The sequence below is a fragment of the Cryptotermes secundus genome, unplaced genomic scaffold, assembly GCF_002891405.2.
Source record: "Cryptotermes secundus unplaced genomic scaffold, Csec_1.0 scaffold1016, whole genome shotgun sequence".
NCBI lineage: Eukaryota > Metazoa > Arthropoda > Insecta > Blattodea > Kalotermitidae > Cryptotermes > Cryptotermes secundus.
The window spans coordinates 726,194-748,516 of NW_019724759.1; the positions used below are offsets into that span (position 1 = coordinate 726,194).

At 36.3% G+C, this 22,323-nt stretch overlaps 1 protein-coding gene across 6 annotated transcripts in view; it reads left to right on the forward strand.

The window, feature by feature from the left end:
• Positions 1-22,323, forward strand: part of LOC111862978 (high affinity cationic amino acid transporter 1) — a 43,201-nt gene that overhangs the window by 15,417 nt on the left and 5,461 nt on the right. For 2 of the 6 annotated variants that reach the window (XM_033750880.1, XM_023848877.2), the window contains exons 9-15: positions 1,385-1,524; positions 3,591-3,693; positions 4,423-4,503; positions 7,452-7,642; positions 8,522-8,688; positions 9,611-9,719; positions 19,366-19,446. In XM_033750880.1, the coding sequence (XP_033606771.1) occupies positions 1,385-1,524; positions 3,591-3,693; positions 4,423-4,503; positions 7,452-7,642; positions 8,522-8,688; positions 9,611-9,719; positions 19,366-19,446 (872 nt within the window). Of the gene's footprint in view, positions 1-1,384; positions 1,525-3,590; positions 3,694-4,422; positions 4,504-7,451; positions 7,643-8,521; positions 8,689-9,610; positions 9,720-10,051; positions 10,748-14,066; positions 14,154-19,279; positions 19,459-20,681; positions 21,998-22,323 lie in introns of those variants that run through there. The other 4 variants (XM_023848879.2, XM_023848881.2, XM_023848880.2 and 1 more) reach the window with 4 other exon arrangements.

The window sequence follows — 22,323 nt, forward strand, 5'->3', positions numbered from 1 at the left end:
AAGGTTGGAGAAATCTGCATAATAAGGAGCTTCATAACTTGTACTCTTCTCCAAGTATAATTAGAATGATCAAGTCAAGAAGGATGAGGTGGGCAGGGCATGTAGCACGAATGGGGGAGACGAGGAATGCGAATAGGATATTGGTGGGAAAGCCAGAAGGAAAGAGACCACAGGGAAGACCAAGGCGTAGGTGGGTGGACAATATTAAAATGGATCTCAGAGAGATAGGATGGGATGGTATGGATTGGATTGATCTGGCTCAGGATATGGACCAGTGGAGGGCTCTTGTGAACACGGTAATGAACCTTCGGATTCCATAAAATGCTGGAAAATTTGAGTAGCTGCAGAATTGGCTGCTCCTCCAGAAGGGCTCAGCTCCATGAGTAAGTAAGTAAATTAAGTATTGTTTTTTTTAATTGCTAGTGGGGTGGGACTAAGTCCCTTGTACTTCGGCCACTTCTGGCCTATTGTACCAGTCCCAGATGATAGGTGAGGGTGATTGTGGAGCAATTGGTAGAATGAAGATTGGCAGGGAAAACCGAAGTACTTGGAGAAAACCTGCCCCTGCGCCACTTTGTCCACTACAAATCCCACTTGACCAGACTTGGGATTGAAACTGGGCCGCCACGGTGGGAAGCCAGCAGCTAACTGCTTGAGCTTGGCGCGGCCCAAGTAAGTAAGTAAGTAAGATTTGATTTTCTTGTTGTGATCAACATGAAGGTTGTGGTGTTCTTAGATTATGACACTAGATTTAGGTAGACAGGTACGAACATTTTGGAAGAATCATCTGCCTCCATGTTCAGATTCCTCTACTCTGTATACAGAAGTTTCCTCTAAAACGACGGTATCTTTCTATCCAGGTGTATGGTGTCACATCTCAGAAGACGATAATCTTTGTATTTTGGATAGTCTCCCACAATTGCTGTATAAATTCAGCCACTTTTCACTTAATAGCAATATTAACAATTTTGTGTATTTAAGCTGTATATTTTTATGCTTTCTTCTGCTTGTGATTTGTGTAATGGATGGTTTACTTATCCAACAGAAAGTTTGTGTATTGTGCACTAGAGTCATCTCAGGCAATCAGATATGTTAAAATTCTGTTAAATGTCAATGTTTTGGAGGCATGCTCTGTCTCCATCATCAGGGTCAATATTAATGCAGTTAATCACTCAAGAAGAAACTAGTACATTCATTCACCATGAAAGCTTCAGGTCTTGTGCAGTGTGCACTGTGATTACTGCTATATTAATTGGTTACATAAATTTTTATCTTTTATCAGGAAGGTGCAAGAGACATTTTTTCATACTTCATTTGTCTGTCTCATAGGTGCTACTGTTCATGTCTCTGGATATTTCTATTTACCTACACTTTTCTGTTGCAGTCTATTTGGAGCAATGTTCCCTCTGCCTCGAATCATTTATGCAATGGCTATGGATGGACTTATATTCCAATTCCTAGGGAAAGTCCACCACTACTTCAAGACACCTTTTTATGGCACACTAATAGCTGGTCTATTAACAGGTTTGTCATAATAAGTAGCAGCTTCTAAAGAAATAGGGTGTTGACTGGATTCATATGGCTCAGGACAGGGATTAGTGGTGTGCTGTTGTGAAAAGTGTAATGAACCTTCAGGTTCCACAAAAAACAGGAACTTTCTTTAACTTTTCTTTAACTTTTATTTTCAATTTTAATTATTACACTTAATTCAGTTAAGTGGAGAACTTTTCCATTTTCTCTCCCCTGTATGAAATAAAATAACAATGTTCAGGCATGGGATTTTTAAAATGACATATATGTGGAATTTGAGTTTCTCATAGCAGTGAGAATCTAGATTATGGTATTTTGAGATGTTCAGCTATGTAGTGTGATATACAGGTACAAACATTCTGATGGAACCTGCTATCTCAATCTTATGTTCTTAAGACAGCATCAAACAGAATATTACCACATGTTAGTGACTAGGTACACGGTTTGGATTGATAATTGGATTTATTGAACGTTTATAACTCATAATGTAAATAATTGTAACGCTTTCACTAATCCACACACTCTACAAATCACTACTGCAAACATTAAGTTTTTGATGTCTTCACTAGTTTTCTTGGTTATGGTCTCGTGGGATGAGACACTCTGCAGCTCATTATGTAGGTATCAGTGTTACTGAGGAATCTGTTCTCTCCGCCTTCAAGCTAGGAGATCAAGGCAGTAGCTCCTCAGAAATATTGGTACCTCTCTACCAAATTGCATGATGTAACATCCTAGAATACTGTCATCTCAATTGGCTTATGCTGGTGCTTTATTTCCTACATTCTTACATTTGATACACTGCATTTGGCACTAAGTATTGTGATGTGTATTCCAATTGCTAGGTAACGGGTCAGTAAACACGTTCTTGCAACAAACACACTCAACAATAAAAGGACATCAATTGCTAGCTAATGGAACAGTAAACTCGCATTCTTGACAATAGAAAACGATGATTTCTGTGGGGTCTGTGGAAAGTGGTTATAAGAAATGTTCGGCGGAACAGCAGTAGGAGGACAGACCCAGCCTCTCATCAGAGAGGGTGCCCCACATAAACAAAACCATAACTGTCAAACAGTAATAAATATCTGGCCATGAGTCCCAGAATGAATCCCAGATGGGGCTCGACACCAAGACTTACTGACTTACTGGCTGACTGTCAGTCGCAATGTGAATTTGACGTTGAGCAGTAAACAGAGCAGAGTAGCTGGAGTATAGACAGTAGTTGAGAGAACTGAGTCATGCTCTGGAGATGGCAATAGAAGGTGACTGAGAAGAAAAGGCAAGAAAGGAATTAGAACGTGACAAGACGACTTCACGTGTGGTTTGAAGTTACATTGAGACTGTGATAGTTATTTAGTTAGTTATTTAGAGAGGGTGGGTTTCCCCATGCACTGCGACCAGTTTGATCTACTGTGCTTCCCTCTATGATATTCTACCAGTCTCTTTACCCTACCGATAAATGGTGCGTACCATCAGTTTCGCCGAGCAAACGAGTTCGGCCACTTGCTTAGCGGTGTCTATAATGCTTCCCCCATCTATCAGAGGCCTTAGAGACTATTGTTGGGCGGGAAACGTCCTGGAATTTGGCTCAGTGATCCCCTTTGGGGATATGAGGTTCTTTTACGTGCCGTAAAGTTATGACACGGGACACACAGCTTAAAGTCCCTCCCGGAGGACTTGTTCCCTGAATTTTTCCGCCCTTAAAAATTCGACGACCTCCGCCAGGTATTTGAACCTGTGTACCACGAGTCATGAGGTGGGAATGTTACCTCTAGACTACGGAGGCCGCTGAGACTGTGATAAATCCAGTGCCAGGATATTAATAATTAGGACAGAGAATCTTAATGCATGTGCAACAGTGAACTGTAAAGTATATCAGGGACAGCACTGTATTGCCTGTAGTCCCGAGTTGTGTGAATGTGTAAGATCCAAAACCCTGTCTTATAAGTCACCCCTACATGTGGCAGTGTAAATGAAATGATGGAATAGCAATGAGGCATGCATTTTGTAATTGTAGAGTTCAGTACATAATTATTGAAGTTCTTTTCATTTCCTTATAGGTTTAATGGCAGCAATTTTTGACCTTGATCAGCTGGTGAATATGATGTCAATTGGAACTCTTCTTGCATACACTATTGTAGCTGCCTGTGTCTTGCTTCTTCGGTAAGTTGCTTCTTATGGCAATAAATGTTTGCAGTAATTTTCTTAATGATGATATCCTGGCAAAAATCCTATAAATATATCTGGGTCAAATTGTGACAGGAATTAATGAGGCCAAAATTTATGGGGCACAAATATTTTTCATTAAACTCAACAAAGATGGTGAATATGCAACAGCATACATTTCAAGTTAAAACTTGTACAAGATATAGGTGGATTCCGTTGTGCAGGTCACACGGTCTGAACAGTTTTCGTGCACAGAGAGATCCAGCTGCTTTTTCTTCACTTTGAATTCAATTCAGGATAATATTTCATTAACATAAAAGTATAAGATTAGAGGCCTTGAGTGTGGTGAGTATCTGGAACATGATGTCATGTAGTTCTATCTGTAGGCTCCAATATTCTGGAAGACAAAATTTGTATGGCTGTGAGATATAGGATATAGCAGCTTTGATCCTGGTTCTGTCCTTCTTGTACCATTCTTTTCCACTGTGGTTTACTCAGGATGATCTGTAATGTTGGTTCCTATTTACCAAGCTGCATGGCATCACACCTCAGAAGTCCATAATCTTAGCAAGAAATACATGCCTATCTCTTTATTTGAATAATTAGAATTACTTTTATAATAAACAGCAAAGAGGATGAATTGTTAGAAAATAATATATGTGTGGTGGAGTTATAGATTTTGTTCCTGAATCCAGTTTCTTTGCATGTATGTCAATTCTAACTCAGGTACAAAGCTGATGTCCACGAGGAAACTGAAGGTTATGCATTGCTTCCATCAGATGGGAAGGATAATGGAGAGGAGACTGTGTAAGAACTCAACAGTTCTTTTAATTTCTGCTCTCTGATTGCTTGTAGTGGGAAGTACAGGTGGCAGGAATTGAACTAATATTCCCAGTTGCTCTGCAGAATGTATATGCATGACAGTTTTCATCCTCTGTTATTCAAGTTTTCAAACTGACTAATATTCCAGTGATCATATTTGTATGTGTAAAATACGCTTTTATGAAGAATTTCTATACAACACCCCCTGCATTATGGACAGGATATGTTCTCGAGGATGTACCAATATTGTGAAATTCTGAACTGCAAACCATATTTATCCATTGACTTCAATGTTGTAAACTCAGTTGTGTGCCTACAAAAATTTCTTTGGTTCACAGTTGTAATAAAAAAACACTCTTTTTTACACATCAGACGTTTTAGCAGGCTTACGATTTCTATGTTCCTTTAGTTCTGCTGCTTGCATTTGAACTTAGAACAAGCCCTGACATCTTAAATAAGAGTAATACTGTTATAATGGGTATAGCAGTCCCCCTATATCACTGTCACATGTACACAGATAGCCAGTAGTAAGCTTCATATCCTACTGCTTCAAATCAATGCAAGCACATATGCAAAATTTCTTAGCAAATTATCAATTCCCAAAACATAGTTTTGGCCGAATTTTATTTACATTTCTTTCTTTAAAAACTGTTTACTGCTAACATGCATAATTACAGATTTATGGTCCATACTGCGAATTTTATGGTCGCATTTTATAATACACCTAAAAGGGTGAAATTGTACTCTTCTCCAAGTATAATTAGAATCATCAAGTCAAGGAGGATGAGGTTGGCAGGTCATATAGCACGAATGGGGAAGACAAGGAATGTGTATAGGATATTGGTGGGAAAGCCAGAGGGAAAGAGACCACAGGGAAGACCAAGGCATAGGTGGGCGGACAATATTAGAATGGAACTCAGAGAGAGATAGGATGGGATGGTATAGATTGGATAGATCTGGCTCAGGATAGTGACCAGTGGAGGGCTCTTGTGAACACGGTAATGAACCTTTGGGTTCAATAAAATGCTGGGAAATTCTTGAGTAGTTACAGAATTGGTGGTTCCTCCAGAAGGGCTCAGCTCCATGAGTAAGTAAGTAAGTAAGTAAAAGGGTGAAATTTCGTAACCCAAATACCGGTAACACTGGGGCACACTGCAGTTTTAAATTGTATGATGCAGTGCTGATTTCTTTCTTCACTGCTGACACTTTTCCATATGTTTTTATGAATTTCCATATTAATATTATTCAGCTGCTTTAATGATTCTGTTTTGACATTGTAGCTTCTTTAGAGAGAAAAAGAGCTTTAAAATGAAATATCATTATGATGTATACTCCACTATATGGTTGATGTATAATATACTGTGTATTACTTACCTTTCCAGAGGGTAATATTATCTGTGTGGGAATACATAAGTTTTAGTGTGTATCTGTGAGGCACACATAAGAGAAGTTCGCAAAATAATATGGTTTAGGTCTAGAATTCTATTTTTATGGATTTTGTATTGATTATCTGTTTGAAGGTGCTGAAACTTTGGATGGCAGTTAACATCATTTTTGGTAATTAAGTTTGGGAGCCACTGTTGTGGTTACATGAAGTAACAAAGATGACGTACTTTATTATTATTTTATGTTCTTCCAGTGGCTACAAAATTACTCACATGATGTACCTACTTTGTAGCTAAAACCGTATCTAATATTTCCCCTTCTGTGAGAAAATATATGGAATTTGTAAGTTGTCTGTGCTGAAACCTACGATATAGTATACATGTGCTGTTGGAAATCTGATGACTAATTGGTATCATTCTGGCAATCAGATTATGTTAGTTCTGACTGTGAAATTTCTTTCATGAAACTGAATTAGGCACCGCTGAATGTATATATTAAAATATTTTATTATTTAAAAGTTGCAGCAATGACAGATTCACTATGGCACGGTTATGATGATATTGCCTTTGTGTTATGCGTGTTTAGTATAAGAAGAGATTTTCTCACTTCCTTAAAATTATCCAGTAACTTGCTAGATAATCCCACCATAATTTAGCTGAACACAAGTGATTAAATGAAAGCCATGGACAGCAAGAGTACGTTGGAATTGAGTAGTATTTTTATTAATTGTTTGATACATGTTGATCATCTTTGGTCATTCTATTACATTATATTATTATGTAACTCCAAAATCATTTATCTTAGCATTACCTTCTTTAGTCAGTTATATCAGAAGGATTATATGTGCTGCATATAATATAATGTACATATGTGTATTCAAAAACTTGTAGAATTTAACTTTATTCTCTTACTAACAAACAGCATAAAGCCCACTGAAATTTCAGTGAAACTTAATTTCAGTAATCTGAAAAGTTTCAGAAAGACATGTACATTTACACTATGATACTAAACTTGATAGAATAACAATATGGACTCTGTAATGCTGCTAACTACAGAATTTCTTTTGGCAAAGGTGGACATTGTAATATCTACTCAGACTTTCCTTAGGAGCATGCAGTAGCATAGTTGGTTAAGGCACTATACTACAAGCTGGAATGTTGCAGGTTTGATTCCTCATCATTTGATGAAGAGTTTTCATTTGAACTTCCAGCCACACTATGACCCTGGGGTCAACTCAGCTTCTGACAGAAATGAGTAGAAGGAACCTTTCTGGAGGTAAAGGGCAGCTTGTGTAAGGCTGAAACCTCACCACCATCTCAGATGATTGTCTAAAAAATGTGGGAACCTCGATGTCCCAGAATGCTATTGGCCTCCATAACCTGTTACAGGGATAGCTTTACTTTCTTTTTTACTCAAGCATCCCTTCCACTGGTATTATCTGATGGGTCTATTCATAATAACTTGCTGACATACATGATGACAGAACAATGATAGAAGAGTAAGCCTTAAACTTCTCTATATCTTCCTACTAACTACATTTCTTTCAGATACACAGACCTTGAACTCTGTGGAGGTAGTGACATTGTAAGTTCAGAGTACATTGAATCAACAAACCTGGTCACTCTTAAGGAGCCTGTAACGTTTGGAACAGTCTCAAGGCAGCTGTTTAATCCATTCAGAAAGAAGCATCCAACATTTCTGTCATCAAGTGTTGTCACTGTAGAAGTTCTGGTGTTTGGTAAGTCAAAATATTGTGACTTCCTTGAGGCACATAAAGATGGCTGATCTCTGTCTTAATTTTTGGGTGCATTGTCCCTTTCTATAGTTATCTGAATGTTTCATAGAACAGCCTTCATGTTGCTGAACACATCCACATCATACCACTGTGCAAGTTGGCTCCAGCCATCATTCCATTTATATTTAGCAGGTGTCTGGTTTGGCTTGCTGAGGTTTCTCGTGATTTCCTTCCACCTCTCTGCACCCTAAGGCCTATAAAAGAGGGGACTTTATTGATTATTAATTAACTGATTTATTGATTAGTAGTTTTGTGTTTGTGAGATTCATGGTTCTTGCAGCAGTGAATGTGAATATTGTCGTCTTCTGGGAAGTGATGCCATGTAGACTGGTAGAAATATACCAATATGCTAACGAACCTGCTGTCTCCATCTTCAGTATAGAAGAGTAAGCCGTGTGGGAAAATGAAGGCACAGATATAGGGAAACGAGGAAAGGAAATGGGACAGTGTAAAACTTTGGCCCTTAAAAGGGCGGGGCAAAACATTGAGTGGAAGGAGGTCAGTAAAAATGTGTTAAGGAGGAAAATTGCTTTCAAGGATGAATTGCAGAGGGGAATTTTTCATGGTGCACTGTTATATGAGGATTATTGAGGCACCAAGTAGAGTTCATAGAGTTCGGTCCACAGAATCCAGATAAAGGAAGGGCAGCTATGTTGAACACCAATGTATCTGTGCATTGACAGCTGAGAAGTGAATGAGACAAAGGAAGAGGGGAAGGAGAGAGTCAATCCATGCTGTGGAACTTTGGGAACTGAAACTGAGGCCTGAAACAAAGCAGGTAAATGATGGAAATGGTGATGCAGTCTTATTAATTTCATGCAGGTATACTGTCTACATTATTGGGCCTGTGTGTTGTTTTCTGGGAACGTGATTTGGCAGACCTCAATCCTTGGGCTCTTTCTGTGACCTCTGTCATAGGTGGCATATTGGTTCTCATCTTGCTGTCAGTCAGTTTGCAGCCACCTTCTTCTAAGCCTCTCTCCTTCAAGGTAAAACAGTCACTTTGCTACATACTTCATTATACTACAAACAAAGGCTACCGAGAGGGATCATGTAACAATATTACTATTGAACTGTATTAAAGATGTGCTCAGTTTGAACATTAGCCAGGATACCATCCATCCTGACTGAAGCTTTTCTTGGTTTTCCTCAGACTTTAGACCACAGCTACTTCCTTCCAAATCCTTTTCTATTCATCATTCATCTTACATCCTACCATCTTATGCTATACATTCTAGCTACTAATAGCAGCATAAAATAACCCACACAAAACAAAAAGAAAATTTAACCTTAGAATTATATGCAACAAATGTGACACAATGTCACGTTTCTCTCCTGTAACATGGCAATGAACTCCAAATTTAACTTACAGAAATTCAAAATAGTGACTGAATATGGCTGCACTTAACTTTGATTATTGTACCTGTAATTTGCTTGTTATTGTGAACAGACATATCCTTTCTAGTTAAAGCTAAATTTTCACACAGTTTAAATCTCACATCGCAATATAGACTACATAGGCTGCATTACTGATGACCTTATGGAATAATCAGAAATGTCTGATTTTGGTGCTACACACCCAAAATAAAAATTAAAATATTAAAATTAATCTTAAATAATTTTAGTATAATGTACATAAAAATTTAATTTTTATATTTTCGTTTTCATATATTTTGCAAAATGGATCTGACTTGAAACATATAATAGCCTTTACTAAATTATATTCTGCTTATAGTTTGATAGTTCTTGTATAAGTTGTAGGATAGAAGCATGTTATAAAATTGGCTGTTTTTTATAGGAATAAACTTTGTGCGACAGTTGTATAGTGGTACAAAATATAGTGGTGTATAGTGTCTCTTGAGCAGACAGGATGCACCACTATAAAACCATAATGAACTTTTCTTTCAATAGGTGCCTTTTGTGCCAGTGGTCCCTGCAGTGAGCATTGTGATAAACATTTATCTAATGCTTAGGCTGGATGGGAACACATGGATCCGATTTGGTGTATGGATGGCCATTGGTAAGTCCAGTCTCATGTTATTTGAAAACGCAACAGCTTAAGTGACTGAAATTTTGGTGAATGTAGAAATATGCATAAAGAAAATTGAAAGCTATTAGTATGTTTCTATATTCAAAATCTACATGCAGTACTTAAATGTGTATAAATACTACATGTTTTTGTTGTTGTTGTAATTATTTCAATTATTGTTATTGTTATAATTTCAAACTTACTTACTTGATCATCATCCATCATCGTTTTCAGTGTTAGGACAACTGAGAACTATCATGGATTTTGTGAAACAAAATCCTTCCATCGTTTGAGGTCTTCCAAAACTTCTTCACTGTTTTCAGTGTGGTCCTAGTTTACATAATGACTTGAGAGCAATTTGAAGTCCCATCAATTGGCTACTAGTCAAAGAGTGCCAGTTCAGTGGTACAGTTACTACAGTTAAGAGCCTGGACAGGCTCTGTGTTCCACATTTCCTTCAGCACTGGTTTAGCAGTTATCTTGCTATAATTCGGGTATCAGAACATCTTCAGTGCAAACAGGGCATGCCATGAGAATGTGAGGTTGGTGACTGGGTAGGAGAGTCTACAGAAGATGCATCCTATCCCTTGCCTTATTTTTATTTTGTATTTATGATAATTATTCTAACTTTCTAATAAGAAAGTAAAGGAGAGAAAGAAAAATTTACTGTTTGTTTAGTTGTGTAGTATTAGGACAGTGAAATCTATGAGATAAAAAGGATATTAGATGTAAGTACAGAATTTTGTTGGGAAAACTTCTTGGAAAATAGCTTCTTGGAAGAGTGAGCCTTCAGTATTAATGGTGTTGAACTTCCATTTTCTGAATGTTGATTGCAGTTAAATTATGTACATTTTGTTGTCATCTTGCCTGCTTGCTGTTTTGAGATCATGCATGGCTTTTTATTTGAATGAAGATACCAGAAAACACTGTAATAAAATTATGATTAATCAAGCCATGTCATAAATAAGATGTTGCAGAAAAAATTCAAGCAGTATTTGTATAGGCCGCAGCACAATTTTCAGACAGAAATTATAGAAAAAATAATTTTCTTGGAATATTATTTCAGGAGTATTACACCCTGTATTACTAATTATGAATATAATTTTTTTTAAATGAAGTGTGATTTCGAATATTTCGAATATAAGCCGCACCCCAGTTTTCCTCTTGAATTTTTGGCAAAAAATGTGCGGCCTATACATGCGTAAATACGGTATATTTAATGATGAAAAGACTTAACATTAATACACATAGTTTTTATACTTGTGTTTTATTTCAAGAGACATTAGTAGTAAATATAAATAAACATTACAATTTATGGAGCACATACATTTCAAAACAATATGGATATCATTAGGACTGGTTTATTTCTAATCCACTCATAGAAGAATCAAAGATCTATGTCCCATATTAATTTGTTCTTATATTCTGAAGGTACACAGTTCAAGTCTCAGCCAGGATACTTAGTATAGTGACAGAGGTTTTCATTGTTTTTCATAGCCTATCCAGGCAGATGTTGCAGCAGTGTCTTGAAACATACCATGACTGCATCTTCCCATATCTTCTGCAATTTATCATTCATAGATCATTTTAGCATTCAAACTGTATAGTCTGGACTACTGATAGCATTAAAGGTCACAGTACTAGGGCCACTTTTATGGCCCACCCCTCATATTTATACTGATAGCACTGTTAGATAAACCATAATATTAATCAAGTTCTTCCTTCAATTCCTCTACTCTTCTTCTTCTTCATTCCTTTTATTCCTTCTAGTCCTCTTCCTCATACTTTTCCTTCTTTGGTTTATTTGTCCTCCTCTTCTGTCTACTCCTCTTCTCCCCATTTACTCCTACCCTTCATTCTTCTCTCCTCCTCCTCCTTCTTCTCCTCCTCCTCCTTCTTCTCCTCCTCCTCCTCCTCCTCCTCCTCCTTCTTCTTCTTCTTCTTCTTCGAGTTTTAAGCCTGTGAAGCCTGTTCCTCCAACTCACAGTCAAGAAGTGGCCTTTCCATCCTTTCTGGGGTGATCTGTATTTTTTTAACCAGTAGATATGTAATACATTGCTAACTTCTGTGACCAGTCTTTCAACATCCTTTTACATTTTTATTTTTCCAGTTTTCCTAATCATCACCTATGTCTACCATTAATTTTTGAATCTGCAATTATCTGTACCTAAATTTCTAAATATGTTTATTCTCCCACAGACTAATTTATTTTATTTCCAGAGGTTTTGTTGTATTTCAACAAATTCATTTTTGTTTTATTTTCTTGAAGGTTTTGCTATTTATTTTCTATATGGCATGAAGAAAAGCAAAGCAACTTACTTGAATTGTTTGGTGAGAGAACTTCAACCTGCAAACAACCAGCTTATTGAAGAGCCTCTGTCATTTAGGATGGACAAAGGAAAAATTGAGCTTTCTGCAACCCAAGCCTCAGCTGATGAAACTGACTACAAGCATCCAAAGCAAAGCATCATGACAGAGCTAGACAGTCCAATGATAATCAGTGGGCTGAACAGTGATGTAATATTACAACATGATATCTTGAATCAAAATTTGGGATCTGAAATGCGTAACAGTGATCTTCAGAAATCATTGAACTACATTGATGATTTGGAAAGAATACTGGATTGTAATGCTGAACAGTATTATAACAGAAAAATTACAGCTACCAGTAATAGTGTTGATTATGTAATAGAACATGAAAGTAAAAATTCAACTATTACTCTTAATGCACCCCTACCCAGTACAGGTAAAAGCTCTGTTGTGAGTGAAGCTACTTTGTCTGTTGTGCCTGAGTTGTCTGCTTCTGTTATGTCATCTCCTGCAAATATTTCCTTACCCTCAGAACATATTCAAAACACTGGTGGTATAAACCACATGAAAAGATCACCCAGTAGTAGCAGTGCAAGAAACTTGTATCCAAATATGATAATTATTTCATATGATTCAGATGATGAAGTTACAGAACAAGAAAGAGAGGGAGTTTCAGGACAAAGTAAACATGAGGATAATACTGACACAGAAGAGACTAGGACAGTCACTTCTCAAACTTTCTTCCAGAGGAAATCAGTGTCTGAGGATCAAGAATATTTTGCTGCTCACAAACAAAATACAAATATGGAAAATCTAGGAACAAATGCAGAACTGAAAAAGCAATCACCNAGAATTAACAGTGAAAGATATGTTGACATTAAGAGCAAGACAGAACCGACCACACCAATCACACCAGACCCAAAATTTCTTCTCAGAATGGGAAGTTTAAAAACTTCAGACTTCGCTAGCAAATTGGAAACCATGTTGCAGGAGAAACTGTATGATGTGAAATATGACACAGGATATAAAAACCCAAAATTATTTACAAAGCATTCCACAAAGACTGAGAATGATGCAAACAAAGGGAAGCTGAAACATCACTGGAGTGTAGTTAATATAGATGTAAATGAACAGCGGAATGGAATGTCAGAAAACTGGAATAACTCAGTGGCAGGAGGTAACCTGATACAAAGTCAGGCAGATGAGCAATTAACTGAGAGAGAAACTGAGCTTGATGATATTAAAAGAAGACTTGAACAGCTTTATGCCAATCGTGCTGATGTGTCTGTATTACCAAGACCATTAAGTCATCCAAACCTTGTCTCTTTAGAAACTGAAAGTAATGAGATGAAACAGGAAAGTGATGGTACACAACTCAAATCAAAACAATTTACAGCAGAACCCTTACTTAATAGGACAAACACATTAAAAGTAAACAATGAAAATAATAATTTTGACACAGTCAGGAAACAAAGGTTATTGATGGGCGAGGTTCTTGCATCACTAAAATTTGTTGCAAGTAAAAATAGAGCTAATTTTGAATCTGATGCTGCTGAAGAAGATGAAGTATTTGAAGATTTAACATGACTTACAAAAGTTTCAGTTCATGTAGGCCAGTAAGTTGTTAACAGTAATTTACCAGTACAAAGGTATAGTTAATATAAATTTACATTTCTGACTGATTTAAATGTCATGAAGTCAAAGGAATAAATGAAGTTCTAAACCAGGGCAAATGTTTTTACTCTTATATTATAGATAGTACATAGAGAATAATCCAGAAAGAAATGAGCATTTATTTGACAAATAAAAGAATTATAAACTTCATTAACTGCATCTCTATATATCAGAGAAAGAGAATTATGAATCTAAAAGTTAGATTTAGTGGGAGCGCATGAGGTCAGATGGGATGCAGGTGGTAATAAACCAGCAGGTGATTACATACATCTCTAGGGATATGGGAATTCTAATCATTTCTTAGTCATTGTTGATATCTAGTCTCTTAAGTTCATAAAACTTGTCTGTTTGCAGTGTCTTGTTTCAACTGCACAGTATGAGGCTCCTGTAATGTTGCAAGGTTAAAAGAAAACGGTAAAGCTATCCCTGTAATGGGCCATTGAGGTCCATGGGGTTGTGAGACGTTGAGGATCCCACATTATCTAGACATTTGGCTTGCAGATGGCGGTAAGTTTGTCAGCCTTGCACGCTGGCTGCCATTTACCCCCCAGGAAGATTCCTGGTACTCATTTCTGTTAAGAGCCGGGGGCCATAGTGCAGCTGGAAGGATTAGGTCAATTGAAAAAATCCACCTCATTGTTACTTGAACCCATGACCTTCTGGCTTGTAGCATAGTGCCTCAACCAACTACGCTTCCTCGTGCCCCCTAATACATACGTACCTACATATATACATACATTTCCTTTCATAAGTCCAAAACAAATGGACATGAAGGTCGTCATATCAAAAAAACAAATACGAAAAATTTAAACAAGCACACAGATAGCAGACTAATTAAAACTAATTGTTTATGTTATGCTCCACATATTCAGAAACTGTATAAAAGGAATTATTCATAAGATATAAAGACAGCTTATTTTTAAAACTAATTCTATCCTCTTAAAGGCTTTGAATGGTTATGGGCAATCTGTTGCAAGGGTACAGCACAATATAGCATGAGGTACTTTTTGACATTTTATAAATTTGGAAGGCTCGTGAGGTTCAGTGTAACAGCTGTCATTATCAATAAACAGAGTACTAATACAGCACTGTACCACAGCTCTGTGAGGACTTCATTCAGATAGGTTGGCATCATGACATTTGATAAAGCATATTAATGATCCACAGTTCTAACTCAATCCAGCTATAATGTTCAACTCTTTCATTACCATTGAAATCGGTAAGAAAGTGCATTTCTCTCTTGTTCTTTTGTGATACATACTGCAGTAGCTCAGTTGCCTGCATGTTGTTAAAATACTTTTTTAATATTTTCACTCTAATAAGGACAGTGACTTACAGTCTCTTTTATCCAAACTGCATTTTTTGTGTGTTTCACATTCATTGGTTCCAACTGTCTCTGCTGGATATGTTTTTATAAAAATACAAATAACCTTACTTGTTGTAAGGCGATACGTTCCTCCGAAACGTCGGCTGAAACAAAGAATACACGGCGCCAGATCCCAGAAGACGACTTTCTTCAACCTTACTTGTTGTTTAACACATTCATTGCCATGCACCCATGCTGAGATTTTAACCTCTTGGGCCAGTCACTTTTCCACAAGAACTAGATTTTGAACTAGCAGCATTTGAAATAGAAAAGAACAAGCAAAGAACAGCAGCAGCAGTTGTATGTTCTGATTTCTTCAAGCTTTGATGCATAATCTGTAAATTTTTTCTGAGTATGAGCAACATCTATAGGAAAATGTCATATGCATACACAATGGAAGAACTCATCACTTGTTGGGATTGGCACTGGCACAGAATAAATTTCAGGTGGTCAGATGACACAATTTATAATGAATATGTTAATGCTGATCTGAAATATGTGTTTGAGTACATTTATGTGTGTGTGTTTGTGTGTGTTGCATTTTCTGTGCTTAACTAATTAACAAATAATCTGTTAGGTGTATCATCTAACATTCATTACTTATTTATAATATGGTTTTCAATAGTTCTGTCAAACAGAACATATTGTTAGAGAATATGAAAGAACAGCAAACAAAGTAATCTGATGTGAGATTCTCACATTGGTGGCTATAAGAAATTGTCTTAAAAGCAAGATGGTATTTTATTAATGTAGAAGGCTAATAAGAATAATTAAGCATCACATCATACAGCTGGAAGGTGCCATAACTTTAATTTGAAGCCAAAGTGGATAATTTTCAGTCCAATGTGACATACAAGTTTATAACACTTCAGTCTTTATTCACCTTACATGTTTCGATTCAAAAGAATCATCCTCAGAGGTGCAGAGATTCTTTTGAATCGAAACATGTAAGGTGAATAAAGTCCGAAGTGTTGTAAACTTGTATGTCACACTGGACTGAAAATTATCCACTTGTAATTAATAGTGTGACGGACCACAATGAGACAAATCAAATTTAATTTGAAGCCCTTACCACTTTAATTTCTGCAGTGCTTGCTGTCATTCTGATCAGCATAATAAATAATCAGCCATAAAGCAAAACAAAAACATGCCTCCTTATATTGTCTTTGCTAGATAGTTATTAGAAGTTTAAACAACCAGTAGTAGGATGGAATTCACCGAGATATGAAATAGACAGGAAAAATCGTGAGAAAGACACAACCAGACAAATTCATGTGAACTAGTACAGTATGAGAAAGGTTAAAATACTGGTTAATAATAAATAGTTACAACTGTAGGGTTTCCCAACACTCAGTATATGTACTGACTTTATAAATTTGGTTATGTCTGAAAGCATGTGATATATGTCAGCATTCTATCTGAACTATATAATCAAGGTTGTAGGAAATTTCTTCCATACATTTCAAGATTTTGTGAGATTTTGTGTGGGTACATGCGTCATTTACTGCCAGTCAGTTTATCTTGGCATGAAGCCCCTTGAGACCCATGACCAGAGATATTTTTTCCCCCAACTGAACCCTTGTGGTAATAATACTTATGTAACATTCTCTCTGATGAGAAGATGGGTTTGTCTCTTATGAACATGCTTGGAATCTTGTCAAGTGTACATTTCACACACATCGGATAGGAGGCTGAGTGTGTCCCAGGGCTGGTCTAGATGCTGTGGAGAAGAGAAATATCTTGCACTGGCGGGAATCAAACTTGGGCCTTGCAGCCAATAGCCTATTGATTATACAACAGTTATATCATGCAAAACATAAACTATTATAATGTGAACTAAGTAATTTCTCATGTTCAATTTGAGAATCTCATGGCAATGACTATGAAAAGTACCGTCTTCTGGGTTGTAACAACTTTAAGGTTCGAAAGAGCTCACCTTGCTGCATGCTTCTGTTGGCTTCATAATTGAACCTGAAGACAGAAGTGATATGTTCCTCTGAAATATGGAATTATCTCAAAATTATAGTGTTACAACCCAGAAGACTGTAGTCTAAAGTCATTTTATCACTTTGTACCTTCATTTGATGCACACACTTTTGACAAAGATACAAATAATTTTCTAGAAATATATGCCATGTGTCACATTATTAAAATGGTGAGTAGAATTTTATGGTAATATTTTGGTTCTCCTAAATAGACTTTTTGTTTCACATATGCATGGTATTGTAAATGGATTGTGGTGCATGTTTTGAAGATAAATGGCACAGTTTTATTTACATATTGCATTGCTTCAAGTCCTGCAACAAAATCAAATATGTTGAAAATTTGTAAACAGTAGGCCTACACAGGGCTAATGTAATAGTTCTGGATTAATTAAAGATATGATTCCAGTAGGGAAAAAGTGTGAAGTTTTCTACAAAATATAATTGCTATAATCACTATGTATGTTTTTGTTTGTTAGAGTCTTCTTTGTAGCCCAGAGTATAGTAGGAGGTTAATATTAAAAAGGACAGGGGGTTATTTTCTTTATTATGATCATAAATCCATAGGTTTCACAATGGGGTGATTCTTTGCACATGGTTCAGTAGGTCATGTCACATTTGGTATTTTTGGTAGATGCATTGAATTTTATCACCATTTTAATTTCTGTGCATTCTTGTCTCAAAGAATGTGAAAATAAGATATCTTAAATTATTTCTTGAAATTTCAGGCATTATGTTTCAAAATACTTATGATACATTTCCAGATGCTGACCATATTAAAACTGTTATAAATGTAGCACCCATGCACTTCTTTCTCCTTTTGATAGCCATAAGTATGATTATATTATACATCATTTTGAAACACCTATCTTGCAGTAAATTAAAAATCTATACATAAAAATGCAACCTAATCTGTTTCACAAACCACAGCATAGAACCACTGCTGTGTAAAAACGAGCTTGTTTTAACAAATTCATTTTCTCTTCGGTTAGATGCACAATAATGTTTCTGATAATTTGTTGGTTTTGATATTACTGATGAATTAATCTCTAATGTATGGCATTTACATCTGTCATTATGAGAAAACTTTGTTTTGCATAGTGAGAAATATCAGATGTGGTGGTAAATATAATGAGAATTTCTGTATTTATGTTGAAAACATTAATCAAATTTTATATTTCGATGGCTTCTCTCACATTAAGAGAAGACCAGCCTGAGAGTGAATTGTGCTATCTTCTGAGTTATAATGACACCATAGCAAATTTTCAATTACAACTAAGTCAGGAATCNGATGCTGTGTAGTCAGTAGAAGTACACTGAACTTTTGGAGGAAGATACTCTTCAACCATGAAAAGTGAGGCATTACAGTCTGAAATGTTAGTTAACTTCTATCAGGATGTACAGGAAGATAGCATTCATCATAGCCACAGCTGTCAGAACCTTAGTTCTCACAAACATTAAGGGTGTTTGTGAAATGTTAGTTAACTTCTATCAGGATGTACAGGAAGATAGCATTCATCATAGCCACAGCTGTCAGAACCTTAGTTCTCACAAACATTAAGGGTGTTTGTGAACAGGGTGCTAAAGAGAATATTTGGATGCCATGGCCCAATTAGTCAACCAGTTTTTCAGTCCCAGGTCAATTCACGTGGGATTTGCAGTTGGCAAAGTGGCACTGGGACAGTAACAATTGTCAATTAATAGCCTCAGTGTCAGGGGACTTGGCCCCACCTCATCCTAAGAAAAAATAGGGGAGGGGCTTAAAAATTGTGTAGTGAGGAGCTTCATAATTTGTATTCTTTGCCAAATATTAGAATGATTACATCAAGAAGAACTGGACGGGCAGAACATGTAGCACATAAACAATGGCTATGCATGTAGAGGTTTTTTGTAAGAAACTTGAATGGAAAACTACTTCAAAGATCTCAGTGGAGGTGTGAAGATGAAATTAAAATAGATCTTAAAATAGTGGGATAGGACTGCATTCATTTGCCTCAGTATATGAATGAATGGCAGGCTCTTCTGGGCGTGATAATTAACTTTTCTGTTTCATAAAATGCTTGGAATTCCTTGTCTAGCTGAGCAACTATTAGGTTCTTGAGGAGGATCATGCTCCATTAGTACTGTGTATATGGTACATACCTTGCTGTTCATAACTGTGGCTCACAAGCAAGCACTTAATGTTGCATTATATTTGTTTTGACTCTCCATATTTCCAGACCTTGATTTCAGCTGCTGGTGTTCAGAACAAGCATGACAGTGAAACAGTTACCACAATATTAAATGGGTTCTACCTTCTTGTCAGGTGTGATGCTCTACTTTGGATACAGCATTCGACACAGTGAGGAGGCAATGTTCCATTGTAAAACACCAATTCCAGTGAAAGGTAAATGGACGCATTATTCTAGGGAACAGACATTTTAACTTCTGAAGAAAAATGAGATTTTCGCTTATTTTTAGAGACAGAAACTCTATTTTTGATAATTTTTTATAATTTAAATATCTGTTCTAATTAAACTCTCATGTTATAAAATTTTTAATGGGTAATGTTCTTAAGCAGTACAAATCTCTCTGAAGATTCAGTAAGGATTTAAGTAACATTTACAATATTCATGGAATTTAAAAGATTTAAGGCATTTTTATATGAACATTATAAATCTGTAAACTTTCAAAAGTGTTTGTCACCAAGAGACAGAAACATTATGTGGACAATTAGTACCAAGAACCTAGACTTCTCCCAAACAATTAGTATGCTGCTTTTTGGCATTAATATACTGCAAGATTGGGATATGAAACAAACTAGTAACCCACAGGAGTTCCTTGGTTTGGAGTTACACAGAATGCTACAAAAATTGTAGAAAACATGTTACAATTAATTTTTTGATGGAAGTAAACAGCAACGATACAGTGAAAGTATTATTAGGAGTAAACAACTTCTGGTTATTTAAAGTGTTGTACACAGATTATGAATATATGTGTGTTTGCTAGTCAGGCACCAAGATGTGATTATAGTAAATTGTATGGTGACATTGTGTGAAGTTGCTATAATCTCGCTTTAAGGATTGATAGTAACTTTATTTCAAATTCCGATTACTTTTATAATGTTAATGTTACATGTAAAATGTGCATTTTAATTGTGATATATGTAACATTCCTTTCTTTTACAAATATTTAATAGACGAAGCAATGAATTTAGTCATTTACTTTATTTAGTTCAAAAATATCTACCCTTATTACTGTACTATAATTTTGTGATGCATCCTTCAACATTTGTATACCTTCTGAAGCCAATGTATTTCTACCTTCTCAAATTTACATATTAGTCTAATGCTGGCAGCACAATACAATTACTGCAGTATGCAGTGGAGAAATCAAAATTGTGCTAGGTATTTCTGAAATTCTTTAATTCCTTAGACTAATATTGTTGCTTATTCCTGCAAAATGGAGGTCTTTCAGAGCCAAGCAGTATAATATGACATGTTAAAGCAACAACATATTGGGTTGCACTGACATACCATTTTAAACAACACAGCTCGAACCTCAATATTTTAGTGACCAGGTTATGGGCTATATGACCAGGATTTGATTCCTAGCGTATTTTTCTGCTTTAATATCATCCAGACTGGCTCTGGGGCTCATGAAGTCTCCTATCCAATGGGCATTGGCTTGGTGGTAAGCTGGCAAGGGATGAAGCTGACTACACACCATCATCTAGTGCCAGGACTTAGTATACTTCCATTCTTCCATCTGTCTTCATTAAGCACAAGGAAAACTCCATTTTCTTACCTGTGTTCCAAAACAGATAATAAAAGGGAAGCCACTCTAGGGAGTGACTGAACACAAAGAAAAAATAAATCTGCAAATCTAGGCTTTTCCAAGTTTGAAGAAGAGCAGATAAGTTATTTTGGTGAACTGAAACTAGATTCAGGTTGATCAGTCTCAATCATATAAAGGCAAATACTGCCAATGTGCGACTCAATTTCGAACAAATTATAAGCATGGTTAAAAGCGAATAACCAGACAAAACCTTCATCAAAATTGTAATTTTGTTTTACTATTACAAGCACAATAAAAATATTAAAGGGCTGGTGTCACATTTCCACTCAACTCCCTTCAATCATATGGGTCAATGCACGAAAAGTCTCTTCCAATCTCTTCTTTCTTCTAATCTTTCCTTTTCAATTTCTTGCCTGATCTTTCCTCTCTTCTTGACGTCTTAAAAAATTTGACTAAACCATATTCCATCTGGGTCATGCCATATGTATCTTTCCTTAAAATTTCAATTCTAAACCCCACTTTGTTCTATTTATTCTCTTTACACAGCCACAAAAGTGTAATAATTTCACTTTTAATTGTTAACAAATTCAAATTTTAAATTCTCTAAAATTTTTCATTTATAATTCTGCCCCTTCTTGTTCATCAGTCAGTACTTCTCAAATATATCCATGGTCTACTCTTATCTCTTTGTTCATTTTAAGCAGTAAAATTTATCATGGTTATTAAAAAATCACTTCATGAAGGTGCAGAAAAAATGGGGAGTGAAGTTCCTTGCAACCTATGCTTTAACATTAGATGAAGGAAAGTTGTCAGCTTCATGTCAGCTGATCCCCCCTCAAGGAAAGAATAATTCCTGGATACTCATTTGCTACAAGGATGCATGCAGTGATAAGAGGATTCCAAAACTCCTGGCTCAGACTGGAACTCCATCCAGCCTGCAGTTCAGATCCATCATGACATCAATTGTCTGAAGACTGAATTTCTTTTAAATAATATATATATATAAATTCAGTTCATACCTCACAGGAACCAGTTAATGCTGTTCAGGGAAACAGTCGTTGTTTAATGTGAGAACCACAGAAGACTCACAAATACACTCTATGGGCAGATTGCAGAGTTTCATTCTGTTAAAGTAGGTGATACATATACGACCACTGGGCTTTAAAGGGTTAATTGCTATTCAGTAAATAAATAGTAAAAGTAAAAAAAAAGTAAAGCTATCCCTGCAACAGGCCGTGAAGGCCCATAGTGTTGTGAGACGTTAAGGGTCCCACATTATCTAGACAATTGGCTCAAAGATGGCGGTAAGATTGTCAGCCTTATGCGCCGGCCGCACTTCGCTCCCCAGGACAATTATTTAATTCATTCCTGGTACTCATTTCTGTTAGAGGCTGAGTAAACCCCAGGGCCTAGTGCGGCCGGAAGGATTAGCTCAATTGAAAAAAATCCAATGACCTCATCGGGACTTGAACCCGCAACCTTCTGG